Here is a 14,608-nt window from a genome sequence, read left to right as displayed (position 1 = left end):
AATCACTAACGTGGGGGCTCCTCTACCCCGGACGTTGTGTCCTGTACACAGCCCTCCTGAACCGGCGAACCGGCACCAGAAAAAATATGATTCATCTCATATCTATTCTTCACTTCACCTCCATTAATTCTTCAATGAAAGCAGCATTTCGCCCTGGGATCCCCGCCAGGTGGCTCCAGACAAGGCACAAGGTGCTGTCCTCGTCTACGTCGGCATTGGCGTACAAGACTTTGCACAGAAACCTGAAGAGACCTCCCTTGCCCACGTTCGATACCCCAAACTGGTCAGCGGACGCTGCTGTGTCGTCGATTTTGTACGAGACTCCCTTCCCAAGCAAAGCTCCTAGAAAGCAGCACGTGCTCAACTGCTTGGTGCAAAACGAACCGGGTGTTTTGTCCTCGGTGTCGGGACATTTAGCTGCTAGAGGCTTCAATATTGACTCATTGGTGGTGTGTAACACTGAAGTGAAGGATTTGTCGAGAATGACAATCGTGTTAGGCGGGCAAGATGCCGTTGTGGAACAGGCCAGAAGACAGATTGAGGACTTGGTGCCAGTTTACGCTGTGTTGGACTACACCAATGCGGAAATCGTCAAGAGGGAGTTGCTTTTGGCGAGAATCTCGCTTTTGGGCCCCGAGTATTTCCAGGAGTTGATTGCCGCCCACAACTCCCACACTTCCGACGGCTCTGCTGTGCCTGATTTGAGCGCCGCTGAGTCTGAGTTCCACCCCAGCAACTTGCCTCCTTCGGAGGCATTGAGACAGAAACACACACACTTGCAGAACATTTCTGTGATCACGGAAAAGTTCGGTGGCCGTGTCGTGGACATTTCCGACAGAAACTGTATTGTGGAGTTGAGCGCCAAGCCTTCGAGAATCAGCTCGTTTATCCAATTGTTGCAGCCATTCGGTATTTTGGAGATCGCCAGGTCTGGTATGATGGCTTTGCCAAGAACCCCCTTGGACCACAGCCATTTGGAAGAGGAGAGTGTTGACGCCAACGACATTGTGGACGCCTCGCAGTTGCCTCCAGGTTGATCTTGAGGTGATTTTGTAAGAATTTCTTGTAAAAAGTAAAGACGTTGAGCAATTGTAGAAAGAAGGGGGATTTTGATGATGAGAAGCTAGGAAGTTGTAGATGGACATTGCTTGAAACCAAGCGGAATCGATATAACGTGAATAAGTTATTTCAAGCTCAGGTTACTGCCACGAGAGAAGTGTTGATCCAAGCGTTCACCTTTTTAGGAGAGCAAGGAGATCAAAATAAGAGCGTTTTGAAAATGACTCAATGGAGCAGACTGTGATGAGTAACGGGATTATGCTCAAAAGTTCGAATTCAACAACCCTCGTTCAACTACTCAAAAAATTGTGCCATTTTTTCTCTTTAGTATATCTCTAACAACAATTTCGCAGTCAACATAAGTGAAGCCGTTTGAAATGCAGCTATTTTACCCCTTGCAGGTAAGCGAAACTCTAATACACCTAGAGCAGATAGTAGCCATAAAAACTAGTTTAAGAGCTCTTCATGATGCTAGCACTTTTCCCAGTGGCGTTAAGTATTGTCAACAAAGAAAAAAGGCTAATTTAGATGCCAAAATGGAGTAAACCACAGAAGTAAAGACCAGACTAATTCAACTCAATTGAAGAATCGTACAGTCACGTTATCTGAAGCTGTGGGATTAGCATATTGCAGAGCTTTGATGTGCAAGACAGTCAGTCTTCTCCTTTTCAATGAGCTTTAATACAAAAGCTTGCTCTCGTCTTCAAAGAAAGATCGGAAAGTGCAAATAAAACAGCTTTTCATTTCAACTGCGCGTCTTCATCATCCAAGAATGCACTTGAATGTGACCATCTGTGACGTTTGCCAGAGGGCAGTGGTTGCTTTTGCCACATTGGTGTCCAACAGACACAAAGTTAGCAGGTTTTGTTCAATGAGGGTTGACTCAACCACAAACTTGGCTCGAGTACTTTGATTGGAGAATGACTTCAGCAAAGGTCCATCCCAGGTACCCTTCCCTTATTGGCATTTAACTCTTTTTTGTGGCATTTAGCTCTTTCTTCCGCTCATCGACTCCACGCCAATCACTCAAGGATTTAAGCACCTAGCATAAGCGCACATGCGCTCATCATACGCCATTTTGCAGCCATATCCAAGTGACTATATTCTCTGTTGAAAACAAAGACAAGTAGACAAAAAAAGCAAAAAACTGTATCCGTTCCTGTCGAAACCTTCAGCCACTGATTATCTCATCCGTCTTGGCCACCTCTCTTGCATCTACCTCTCATTCTTCGTTTTCCTGGGCACTCCACTTCTCCCCACCTTGTACCTGTCAAACCACATACAAATGCCCCATAGAAGCCCATTTCCTCGACATCTTCTCTTACTCCAGCCAAAAAACCCAAATGGCCACCGCCGATCCCGTACTTTCGCCCAACGGCCCCGGTGGACCCTTTATTTCCTCTTTGGGTCCTTCTCTGCGAAATGTCTTCAGCCTCACCGCACTCTCTGCCAAATACTATTCTTATACTACCTTTAGTCAGCAAGGTACTCTATGAGTAAGAACTCGAAGGACATCACCACGCCTTCTTCGTCCCATGTCGCCAACAAAACTCCTACTCCCCAGGCTTCCATCACCGGTGCGCCGTTTCCCGCCATCAACATCAACGCCGGCCAGCCGTACCCAAACCAGCCGTACCCAAACCACCAGCTGAACCAGCCGTTAGCAGAAGGCTACTGGGCGTATCCCGGCTACGAGCCTTCGGATCCTCAGTTTCCGGCCCAGACCCAGCATCTGAATCACCCTCAGAGTCATCCTCAGAGTCATCCTCAGAGTCTCCCTCATAGTCACCCGCATACTCACCCTCAGAACCATAGTCAATTCCCCAACCAAGTCCCTTATGCCTCCATGGGCTACTACCAGAGCCTACAGTCCATTCCTGGGCAGCCAGGGCTGGCTGTTTCCTCGAGTCAACCTATTTCTGGTCAGCATGTTGCTGCCCAGCCTGTGCAGAATTCGCCTGGCCAGATACAACCTCGCTTGGTCTCTGCTCATCCCAGGAAACGCTCTCTGACCGCTTGCGATACTTGTAGACAGAAGAAATCAAAGTGTGACAACGTCAGGCCCCGCTGTGGCGCCTGTGTGCGTGCTGGCAACATGAACTGCCGCTACAGATCCGATTATCCCGGCTCAGACTACTCTCTGTACGACCCAGCGCTGCTCACGATCATTCTGAAGCTCGATACCGTTTTGCGGCATCTCAAGAATAAAGGTGACGGCTCAGACCGTGGATCTGCCAGTCTGCTGACTCACTTACAGCATTGCGTCTGGGACATGCTGTTGATGAGCATGTTTAGGTGGAGGTCTGTGCAGCGGGTGTTGGGCATCTCTGACTCTGACCATGCGAACTGGACGAGAAGGCTCCTTTTGAAACACGATAAGTCTCCCGAGTTGGGCCTCCCGAGATCCTTCCCCAAACGGTTCGACACTTGTAACGCATTGGAGGATCTTCTAAGACAGTACATCTCTTCCTTCACCAACTCGTTTTTTCTCCATGCCCACACGAAAGTGCCCTGTCTTGACATTGTCACTTTGCTCGAAAGCATCGAGATCTACACCCTCATGCAACGAGCCAACCCAAAAACCACTTTTATCAGCATGCTCGAGGACTACGCGGGAAACCCTGTTCCGCAATCATATAAAGACACTCTTCTCACGCTTGGAATAGAGGATCTGGCCGTCAGGCGCCGTGCGTTCAAAGACTGCTGTGAATCTGTCCCGTTGATCTTGGTGGTTTGTGCTGTGGGCATCATAGCTTGTCCAGTGAAGCTCGATAATCATCAGCGGTTCGACACTTCCTTGGAGGAGAGTAAATCCGTGGAATCTTGTGGGATCGATTTCTCCAAATTACCGTCATCTATTCCGAGAAATCGCCGCTTGTTGAGCCGCTGTTTTATAGAATATGCCTTGATTGTATCTTCTGTGTACCCCTCGAGCTTAAAGAGAAATACCCTTGTTTCGGTCATGTTCCACATTCTACTCAACCAATATTATTTGTACAACATGGATCCTCTTAGCGCTCACAGGGCCATCGTCACAGCCAGCACCGACATGATGTACTATTTAGAGAAGGAAAACACAAGGCTGTCTTCGAGTGAAAAGCTCAAGTATTTCTTTGCAGAGAAACGATCTGTGGTTGACAGGTTGTTCTGGACCTGCTTGAAGCTTGAATGTGAACTCAGGGCAGAGTTGAGTCCTCACGTTCCTTTGTCTGGTATCACTCAGATAGTGCCGCCATCGCCGTTCCTCAAAATCCCTGATCCGGTGCTGATCGATGAGCATCTTCCAGACAGTGGCAATCTTGCCAACAAGTATGATGACAAGAACTCGTGGTACTTCTTTTTAACTGAGGTGGCTGTGAGAAAAGTCGACAATAAATTGTTTGACGAGCTATACTCTGTGGATGCTGTAAGCGACAACTTGTGGGATCTGGAAGCCTTCATTGAGAAAGATATTTGGAAACTTCAAATTAAGTATTTGAAGCAGTACGATGCAATTGTCACGTCGTTATCGCCTCGTATCAGAAGCTTCGTTTTGCTGGAGGTTGATACCAATGAAATTCATGCCAGCATGAAGAGGCGAGCTATCAAGAAGAGAAACGCCCAGGAGGCGTTTGATCCGGACATTTTGGACAATCTTGACGAATTCTTCATTGACGAAGATTTATTGCTTCGAGCACAATCGGAGTCGATCATGTTCATTAAGACACGATTTCTTGCTTCCAAGATCGCTCTCTTTCGCCCTATTAATTACTTGATTCTTGAAGATAAAGTACTGCTTGGAGAGCTTCTTGAAGCTGCTGCTGCTGTCTTGAAGCACCTTAAAACAGAGTCGGCTCACAAGGAGATGGCTATGCATAACTCGCCGTTGTATTCGGCATCGACAGCGTCTGCAAACAACGACAGCTTGCAACCAGACAGCTCGAGCAGCTCTTCTCAATTTGCCAACAACTTTATGGACGGTGAAGAGGCGTATATCGAGGCCATAAAGGCGCCTGACCCAAATCGAAGCAACTCCAGTGAAGACACGTTCAACGATATTGTTGAGTATGACCACCTTAAAGACGAGAATCACCCAGATTTCCTCATTGTCAAGGACTATGTTGCTGCAAGGAGACGGGTGCTTCAGTCATTTGTGAAAAATTTAGTCACCATCCCCAAAGGTAATATCCCCAAGATCGGTCTGCACCGCCACTCAGGAGCCTGGTATTACGTTCGACAGCTTGTGTTGGGCAACTTATCTCTTTTCATGCTATACAAGAAAGTGCAGCAGGCAATCCAGATGCTTGTTCAGAACAATGCCTTTGCTGCCGGCGATGAGGTCATGGAGGCCCTCAATCTTGTTTTTAATCGTGAACTGATCAAAGGTCTGTTGGAATACACCATGCTCATGTTGAACTACTGGAAAGAAGAGAGCAATGATTGCGACATCTACATTGAGCAAATCCAGCTCTGTCTTGATGCGCTCTAGAGAGTGAAGCCAACAGCAAAGTCGAAATCACAAAGCTTTATCTGTTGAACCCTGCATGGTGTACGAAAGAGTCGAAGAGGGCTGAGTGTGTCCCTTCTCTCTACCGTCTCTTGGATGTCAGTTGTTAGTGCGGCTGGGAGTCCGAGAATCGCACATTGACGCAAACATATATAGTACTGAATTTCGCACCCATTCAAACACGCCCAAGGCGATGCAATGAAGCACAAGAAAGTCAAGGACGAGGAAGTGGAAGATGATTTGAGGAACTGTGACTACGAGATCAAGGAGCAGGATCGGTTTTTGCCCATTGCCAACGTTGCCAGGGTGATGAAGCTGGCGCTCCCACCGCACGCTAAGCTTTCAAAGGAGTCCAAAGAATGTGTTCAAGAGTGTGTTTCAGAGTTCATTAGTTTCATAACGTCGCAGGCGGCCGATAAAAGCAAGCTCGAGAAACGCAAGACGCTCAATGGTGAAGACATGCTTTGGGCGATGTTCACTTTAGGGTTTGAGCACTATGCTGAAACGTTGAAGATCTACCTTGCCAAATATAGGCAGTATGAGCAGATGGAGGCGGAAAGAAGGCAAGCGGGCCGGTCTCGGAAAAGATACGCTCGTGACAGCGATAGTGACGAGTTGAACGAGATGGCGTACGAGTTGACTCCAGAGGATTATGTCGATTTCAGCGCTGACTTTGACTACCTCGGGCAGGCTAGTGGATGACCCAACAGGCAAGCTTGGGCTTTTCGAAGCAGGCTCCATTTGACGACTTTCGAAAGGTACTAAGAAGTTCGAAGAATGGAGGTCAAGAAGGTGAGACAGAGCACATTGTCGATGAGACTCATCTTGACGGCAGATTTGATCAGAGTGTACCCATTGGACGAAAGGCGAATGTAAGAAAATTCTTTTTCTCTGAGCTTCATGACCTTTGGCGACTGAGGCGCATATTTCAAGATCAGGAGAATCAAGCAGGCCAACTGAAATGGACTGGCTTCCCACCGTGAACAATGTCAATGGCTAACCATCTTTGGATTTTATACTGCTCTTTTCAGATTTTTTGTTGGCACACTATCTTTCATTACCGGTTTACAAGTTTGATGCATTTATCCTTCATAATGACCATCAGCGTCCGGCCACTAACAACGACAGAACGGCTATCATGATTTTTCTTCGGACTTCTAAAACGTAAAATCAACACATTTTGGGGTATTATGGCCTGTTTTCGAAAACTTACAGTGGGTTTGCCGTCATCACGGAAAAACCTGCCAGACCCCCAATGAGTCGCGTCTTGTCAGGGTTCACAGACACATAAGCGTGGTAGACGATCGAGGCGAAAAAGTCACGTGTTGTGGTTTCAGCCTTGAATCAAATCCTCTACGCGCCACTAAATAGCAAACCCCTCAAATCCTGCCCAATTATTAATACATATGTTCAAACTGTCTCGAAGCCTTCGAGGTGCCCCTTAGAATTGCCTAACCTGCTCGAGAAGGCACCCTGCTTTTTTCGTTCGCAGCCACCTACCTGTAGATGGTGTACGGGTGTTTCTTTCCTCATAGTAACAAAAGTTAAATCGCCTACCCAGCTTGCACCAAATTCTTTCAAAGTGCAAAACATGATCAAATCGTTCCGCCGGAGCAAACGTCTGTCGAACTCTTCGTCAACGTCCTCACCAAAACACTCAATTTCACGCGTTTCGCTGACGTCCCACAATGATCTCAACATGGTGCTCAATTCTCCAACAAAAGTGATCAAGGCCCTCTACGATTACCGTCCTCAAGGTCCCGAGGAGCTTTCATTCCAAAAAGGCGATTTTTTCCATCTTGTAGAGAGCGAAGCAGCGCTTGAAGCCGAGCAAAAAGGCTGGTACGAGGCAACAAACCCGATGACCCACCAGAGGGGCATGGTTCCTAAGCTGTACTTTGAATTGATCAATAAAAGCGGGCATCAGCTGGCCAGAAGCAACGAGATCGACCAGCTGGACCCGAATTTGGGCAAAAGACAGCTGCCGCAGGAGATTTTGCAGATCCAGCAGCAGACAATTCAGAATATTCAGCAGCAGCAGTTCCACAAGGCAGCAGCGCTGCGCCAGAACAGAACCTTGTATGCGATTACACTTTACGATTTCAGGGCAGAACGTGAAGACGAGTTGGACATCGTTCCGGGAGAACATTTGGTGATATGTGCCCACCACGACTACGAGTGGTTCATTGCCAAACCCATCAACCGGTTGGGCGGCCCCGGGCTTGTGCCAGCGTCTTACGTAAGTATCGTAGACAAATACAATCCGCTGGCGCCGGTGGAGGCAGCCGCCGGGAATGACATGGAGGCGGTGATCACGAGGTTCAAGATCCCCACTGTCGAGGAGTGGAAAGAGCTGACGGCCATTTACCAGGCAAGTACGCGGCCCACGGGCACAAACGCTTCGTCCCTGGCTCCATCGCAATTTTCCCACAATGAAAACTCCCTGACGCGGTCGTCGTCGGCCTCCTCAAGAACGGTCATCGTGGAGGCCACCGTCGACTCGTACCACTTGGCTGCGTACAACGATACAAGCAGGTACCAGTACATCATTATTGCCCGCACGCTGACGGGCAACACTCGCCAGTTGTACAGATTCTATGAGGATTTCTTTAATTTGCAAGTGAGGCTCCTTGAGAAGTTCCCAGAGGAGGCTGGGAAAGTGGAGGGAGTCCGGCGTACGATTCCTGGATTGCTGGGCCCGTTGAAGGATGTTAATGAGAAGGTGACGCTGAAACGCCGAGAAGGGTTCGACTACTACTTGCGCAGCTTAATTGCGTTGCCTCCACACATTTCTCGATGTGACGAAGTATTGGCGCTTTTTGAAGTGCAGAACAACGGTCTCGATAGAGAGTTCGTCAGTAAAGGCGACCGCCTGTCGAAACCCATCAACCAGCAGCTGGGCTACCAACAAGAAAGGCTATCGCAGTATCTGAATATGCAGCTCCAACAACGCAACAGAAGCTCTACCACGCCGTCGCTGGACTCCTACAGTAACAACAGGGGGCTGTCTCCCGGAATCAACACTACACTTGGTCTGCAAAACGAGAGTACGGGCGGCGGCAAGCAGCCCAAGGTGAAGGTGAAATTTTACTTTGAAGACGATATCTTTGTGTTGCTTTTGCCGGTGCAACTTAAGTTGCTGGACTTGAAACTCAAGCTTGCCAAGCGTCTCGGGCTAGAATCACCAGACGAGCCAGATTCGTCGCAGCTGGTTTCGCTTTTTTTGAAAGAGGAGTACGAGGAGTTCATGGACGCCCACCACATTGTGTCTGAAAGCCTAAGTGACGAGCAATGGACACTTCTCTACGAGAAAGAGATAAGCGACGACTCGAGGTTCCACGGTGTTTTGCATGACAAATGTAAGATAGTCATTCTACCGGCCCCTTCTTACTAACGTGATTGTGACTAATCGATGAGGTTTCTAGGATCTACGAAAATGCCGCTTACACTAAGCATGTCTACCGGTGCATTGCATATTATCTGACACTATTCCACTTCAGTTCCGCATGATCTCCAATGTGTCCTTAAAAGTCTTTGCAGTTTCTCTTCGTTGGTAGAAGATAATGAAATTTAACGTTGTAATTAGGATCTGTCCATCTACCCACACGCGATATGTAGAAAAATCAAAATATAACATGAAAGTCTCCACATAGAGAAACATCAGAGCCACGAACAGAACTTCCCAATACTCCAATGGCTGAAAGCTGTAAATCTATAAAATTGTCTCTATAGAATCTAATAAGATATGCGACGAGTCAAAAACATCATTTTTGGTGAAGGTCAGCCCTCTCCTCCCAGACAAAGAAACAGCGGGCTGCAACCACCAATAATCCACAAGAATTCTAGTAAACAGGGTCACTTTATGAAACTAGTTTCAGCTCTTCTACCGCAAGCATTTGAAAATGCAGAATCTGCAGAATCTGCAGAGCCAGCAGAGCCAGCAAGGCCAGCAGAGCCAGCAGAGCCAGCAGAGACAGCCGACCTTCTAAGCGACCCAGAAGAAGACGATAAGCCCCCGCAAGAAACCGCAACAACTATTGTGTCCAGCACGCCTCTCAAGCAGCCAGCAAAACCGAAAAGAAGGTACAAGCGGTACGAAGTGACCTCCAGACGCAGAGTAATCAATCCATCGCTGGAGCTGGAGGAGTCAGAGCAGGAGATAGTCATGTCCTCACATGTGGAGGAGTTGAGTGAGGACAGCGAGTACTTGAGAGAGAAGCAGAGGGAGATCTTGGAGGAGCTCGAGAGGCAGCTTCAGGAGATGGGCGGCTGGGGTGAGAATGCTGAGGAATCAGAGAAGGGAGATGAGGAGGTGAATGAGGATGAAGGGAAGGAGGGCAAGGGAGAAGAGGAGAATGACAAGGAGGAAGAGAAGAAGGACAAGGAGGAAGAGAAGATGGACAAGGAGGAAGAGAAGATGGACAAGGAGGAAGAGAATCACGAGTCCAGAGTGCAAGACACGAGTGTTCCATTGTGGCCCACTGGGAATGAAGAAATCACAGGAATTGATGAGGAATTTATAGATGTGAAGAAGGAGAAGCTCACGGAGGGTGAACCTGTGAATGTGTCTCCTAGAGTTGTTCAACTGAATATGGGCAAGCAAGAAGAAGCTGCTGAAAACAAGAGCACAATTCTACCCTCGAAAAAGTACCCTATGAGGACTGTTAAGGAATCACAAGCATCTGGTGACATCAAAGTGGTAGCATTTAACCGCACCAAGCGAAACTGTTCCAAGTCAAACAATACTACAGTTGATGCTGATCTCTCTGTTGATGAATCAGACAATGGCAAGTCACTGGAATATCTGGATGACGAGTCGGAATACTACTCTGACGACGCCCTGTCTCCTAAAGTTGGCAAGAGTAAGAAACCATTTGTTGAGCACAATTTGCCAGAGCAGGCGCTGCACAAGCGGCCTCGAGTCATCCTTCCTGCCAAATACAAACTACCTCCTTCAGTTCAGTTGTCAACACGATACCCACGAGCACCAGCGCTGGCGCCCGGTGATGTGGTTCCGAGCAGCTCGACGACTGCCTTGGAGCCGCCGTCCTCCACCACACTCCCACCCACGAGCCGGACGTCGATGATAACCGAGAGCGCTCATGCTGATGAAATAAAGCCCATGAAAACGGTGCAAGCTCAAATGAAGGGAAAGTCACGTTCCTTTTCTCTGTCTAATATTGCTTATCCTAATCTAAGCCCTTCTCGTTCAGCAAACTACAAAAGATCCCCAAACAGTCTGCCGCTTCCCCTGCTGGCTCAAGCATTTACCAAAGAACAGGAGACTTCGTACCGTCTTTCCTCGCAAACTTCTCCTGTAAACAGCCACGAAGAGCGTCTACCTGAGTCCGGAAAGGGGCCTTTGACCACAATTATAAAGAAAGAGACGACGAAGCAGGATGCGCTTATCAAGAGCGAGACAAGGGCCGATACAAGTATCAAGAAAGAGAAGGCGGATGGAACAGTGAAGCCTCATGCGATCAGTCAAGAATTCAACATTGCTGCTTTAGATTGGAATCAGTCACTCCTAAGCTCGTCCACAGTACAGCAGCCCAGAGCCAAACGCATCAAGTTGGTTCCCATGAGCGTTAGTCCTCCAGTAAAGCCCAAGCAGAAGTCCTTAGCTCAACAGCTACAAGAGAGAAGAGAGCAGCTAGCAATGGCTGCAAAAAAAGCACAAAAATTGTGATTTATTGAATCCATCGGTTTGAAAAATCTGCGTCAATGGAAAATTGAAAGGTTATCTCGTGAAAACTCGACCTCCGTACAACTTGTTTCTTCCATCCCTTTCCAGGCCATTGTGTGGAGCCACACTTTTCGCGAAATATGGGGATCGCAACCAACGAGCTTGGATGTTTCCACCACCACATTCTTCCTAAACTTGACCTAGAAAACTCAATTGACCACTTGAAGCAACCATGATCTCACCAAAATACGCTTTGACCCATTACTGGCGCTCTGCGCAAGCCATCAACAAAGCGGCTCCTCATGTGGTCAATTTGTACTTGGACTACAACTGCCCTTTTTCAGGAAAGTTGTACAAGAAGCTCCTCGATGTGATTCCTGTTCTCGATAAAAAGTATCCTGGCAAGTTTCAATTTGTGTTTGTCAATGTCGTGCAGCCATGGCATCCCAGCTCGCTGCTCTTGCACGAGTATTCTGTAGTTGTGGCCCAATTGTTGCGGGAAAAGGAAGCAGACAAGTCAAACGAGCTTTTCTGGAACATCTCAAAGGTGATTTTTGAGAACAAGGAGGAGTTCTACGACTCGACGACGGCGGAGTTGACGAGGAACCAGATCTACAAGAAGATTAACGATACGGTATTTGCTGGCGTCAAGGAACTCCCCTTTGGCAAGGACGACGTGATCAAGAAGTTGGAGATCCAGCCTTCGAAGTCTGTACTGGATGCAAACAACGACGGCAACGACGCTACCGCTGACATCAAGTACTTCACCAAGTACTTGAGAGGCGTGGGGGTCCATGTGACGCCTACCGTGAGCATCGACGGCATTGTCGAGCCTGGAGTGTCGAGCGGGTCGTCTCCTGAAGAGCTAGAGAAGGTTTTCGAGGCCCATTTGTGAAATGAATGCATGCTGGAGTGGAGTCCTGAAGAAAGTAGGCAAGCCCTGAAGCTCTAGACACTGCTCCTGCTTACGTTTTGGCACTGCAACTGCTTGCTTTTCAATCAGAACGACTTGACCGCCGTAGAGAACTGCCAATTGAATCTAGGTGTATTGTTGAATGCCGAATTGGTCTTCTGCTACCGTAGCGATCAGTAGGCGTCATCTTCCCAGAGAAAGTTCTATATCAGGACAATTTGAAAGTTCAACCCTGCTAAGTTTTCATCATCCCTTCAGCGTTTGATCTACAATTGATCTGTTTTTGGTGTTCCTCCAGACGTATCTCACCAAAATTCCACACATATAAATAGGACCCTTTTCGCCTGGGTGCGAATTCTTCCCATTTATTCATATATTCCCCAGCACCATCCAATTCCAAACATGACCGTTCCGTTCGTGTCCAGGCTCATCATCAACCAAGGTTGCCTCTTCCGTTTCATCGAACTTGACTACAACCAGCTCGACCTCACGGTGTGTCGACCATATCCACCTTTGGATGTGCGCAGATTTGCAGCCAAACCAAAGGGAACCTCAAAGCTGGCACACCCTAGCAAACTCGTCTTAAGCGTGTTTTTACGGGCCATCATGAAGTTTCCGCTTGAGGCGCTTCGCCAATTCTTCGTTGCCGCTTCGTTGCCCCCTAGAAGATGGAGAGAGGTGCCTTTCCTCACAAAACGGGGAGAACTCAGATTCTGTGGCTACTTGCCCAGTGGCCACGCTATGGTGTACAACTACGACGCGGCGTGTAAGTTGTTGGAGGCAGGCGGCAACGTTTCCTCCAACGGCAACGGTAACGTTGAAAGTGAAGCGCTGGCGGGTCCTGATCTTTGGCCAGGCGAGGGAACAGAAGTGAGAGATTCTGAAGATATGTTTCCCAGCTTCAGCAATCGATACCCGCTGGAGCCATTGACGCCGCTTTTCAGCGAGTTCTTTGAAGCGTCTTCGTTGCACAAGCCCATATTTTGCGGACCGGCACCTCCAGCGTGGAACATCTACCCAAACGAGTCGGTCCAATTTGGTCGCGTTCAAAACACCTTCCGTTTGCTGTCGAAGATTTTGAAAGACGCCAAGGCAATTGCAGAGACTGCTACGGAGACACGCAGATCTCATTCCGAGAAGCAGGAGGTAATGGAGAAATCAGAGGAGGCTTCAAATGATACTTCAGAAGCGCCAAGAGCAACTGTAGAGCCCGATATATCAGAAGAGGCTCCAGGCGATATTTTGGAGGTTCCAGGCGATACATTGAAGGTTCCAGGAGATACATTGGGGCCGTTGGGTGATACATTGGAGCCTTTGGGCGATGTGTTGGAGGCGTTCAGAGCTCTCAAGAAGCTGGGGAGATTGCTGAAGGATGCATTGGATGTGTTGACGGGCTTAAAAGATATCGTGGAAGAACAGCGGGCAAAAGAGGCCCCAATGGTCGCAGAGCTGGGCGTTGGTGAGGAACCGGAAGCCCCAGAGGCTTCTATGTTGATTACTAAGAGTAAGAAAAAGAGGCAGAGGAAGCAGAAAAAGCAGAAAGCGGTGGTTACTAAGGCTACAACTTCAGAGAGTGTTCTAGTTGTTGCAGAGGCCACAAACGGTTCTCTGTTGGGATGTGCTGAGCAAGAGACTACCAAGGCATTGTCCAGGAAAGTTCGCTCTTCTTCTGAAAGTAGTGGTGAGACTGACTATTTCGAGGATGCCAGTGAGCCTCAGACCACGTTGGCGTCGCCTGTGTTGATAGAGGACGTGGAGAAGAAGTTGTTGCAGAGCACAGGCCATGAAGACTACGTCATGGCCGCCGACGGTGTTGATATGACGGATGAAGCCGTGATTCTCTTGTAAGGCTGTCAATGAGCTACTTAAGGTCCGCCACATGCTTTCGCTGTCTCTCTAATGAGTTATGGTTATGGAATTAATGAAGGGTTCGGTTTCTCAAACAGCCTACAAACGTAGTTGGAGCTATGAAATGTTATCTCCGCCAAGGCACTCGTGAGATGCTCGCGAAGAAGTCATCTTTTACTTGTTTCATGGAAATTAAATCTGTTTGATGCAATTCCCGATTCATCCCATTGTCCAAATGTCAACAAGGCAACGGTATACAATCGAATTCTTGCCGAGCATTTTCGCAGCCGGCTTTTTCCACAAAGACGAGGGTGTTCGCAGTCACTAAAGTTTGAAACCTGTAAAGACCTGCTGGGCCGTCCAATCGTGAAAGGGCTTCTTGAAAACTGAGCAGTGATAGTGGCGCTTACGTAACTGCTTAATCAGCGTCACTGACAGCGCATGAGCCGTTGTAGGCAACTCAAAGCTTACATGCAGTATGTGCCGCTTAGATAATGTCTGACGTAAGCGGCACCACCTGCACCTGGCCCCACCCTCCTTAACGGCCGAGGAAGTTTTCCTAGTCAGAAGCGAATCCAGTGATTACTGGGCGTTGACTAAAAACCCGTAAAAGTAA

General features: G+C 48.2%; 7 protein-coding genes across 7 annotated transcripts; all 7 read left to right on the top strand. All coding sequences in view use genetic code 12, as the record gives it.

Moving 5' to 3' along the window:
* Positions 1-134: 134 nt before the first annotated feature.
* On the top strand, positions 135-1,037 carry ILV6 (acetolactate synthase regulatory subunit; the record flags this gene model as incomplete). Its single annotated transcript, XM_029036478.2, has 1 exon — positions 135-1,037. The coding sequence occupies one exon, from the start codon at positions 135-137 to the stop codon at positions 1,035-1,037; it is 903 nt and encodes a 300-aa protein (XP_028889369.2).
* Positions 1,038-2,551: 1,514 nt separating this feature from the next.
* Positions 2,552-5,527, top strand: ZCF27 (Zcf27p; the record flags this gene model as incomplete). The annotated part of the gene is made up of 1 exon (XM_029036477.2): positions 2,552-5,527. The coding sequence occupies one exon, from the start codon at positions 2,552-2,554 to the stop codon at positions 5,525-5,527; it is 2,976 nt and encodes a 991-aa protein (XP_028889368.2).
* Positions 5,528-5,743: 216 nt separating this feature from the next.
* Positions 5,744-6,247, top strand: HAP3 (Hap3p; the record flags this gene model as incomplete). The annotated part of the gene is made up of 1 exon (XM_029036476.2): positions 5,744-6,247. One exon carries the CDS (start codon positions 5,744-5,746, stop codon positions 6,245-6,247), a length of 504 nt encoding a protein of 167 aa, XP_028889367.1.
* Positions 6,248-7,136: 889 nt separating this feature from the next.
* BEM1 (phosphatidylinositol-3-phosphate-binding protein) lies at positions 7,137-8,939 on the top strand (the record flags this gene model as incomplete). Its single annotated transcript, XM_029036475.2, has 1 exon — positions 7,137-8,939. One exon carries the CDS (start codon positions 7,137-7,139, stop codon positions 8,937-8,939), a length of 1,803 nt encoding a protein of 600 aa, XP_028889366.1.
* Positions 8,940-9,407: 468 nt separating this feature from the next.
* Positions 9,408-11,234, top strand: CJI96_0005475 (uncharacterized protein; the record flags this gene model as incomplete). The annotated part of the gene is made up of 1 exon (XM_029036474.2): positions 9,408-11,234. One exon carries the CDS (start codon positions 9,408-9,410, stop codon positions 11,232-11,234), a length of 1,827 nt encoding a protein of 608 aa, XP_028889365.2.
* A 229-nt stretch (positions 11,235-11,463) lies between these two features.
* CJI96_0005474 (uncharacterized protein) lies at positions 11,464-12,126 on the top strand (the record flags this gene model as incomplete). The annotated part of the gene is made up of 1 exon (XM_029036473.1): positions 11,464-12,126. One exon carries the CDS (start codon positions 11,464-11,466, stop codon positions 12,124-12,126), a length of 663 nt encoding a protein of 220 aa, XP_028889364.1.
* Positions 12,127-12,546: 420 nt separating this feature from the next.
* On the top strand, positions 12,547-13,992 carry CJI96_0005473 (uncharacterized protein; the record flags this gene model as incomplete). Its single annotated transcript, XM_029036472.2, has 1 exon — positions 12,547-13,992. One exon carries the CDS (start codon positions 12,547-12,549, stop codon positions 13,990-13,992), a length of 1,446 nt encoding a protein of 481 aa, XP_028889363.2.
* Positions 13,993-14,608: the final 616 nt, after the last annotated feature.

The sequence above is a fragment of the Candidozyma auris genome, chromosome 7 (genome assembly GCF_003013715.1).
Source record: "Candidozyma auris chromosome 7, complete sequence".
Classification (NCBI taxonomy): Eukaryota; Fungi; Ascomycota; class Pichiomycetes; order Serinales; family Metschnikowiaceae; genus Candidozyma; species Candidozyma auris.
The sequence above is the reverse complement of the archived record's forward strand: the minus strand, read 5'-3'. Positions and strand labels throughout refer to the sequence as shown.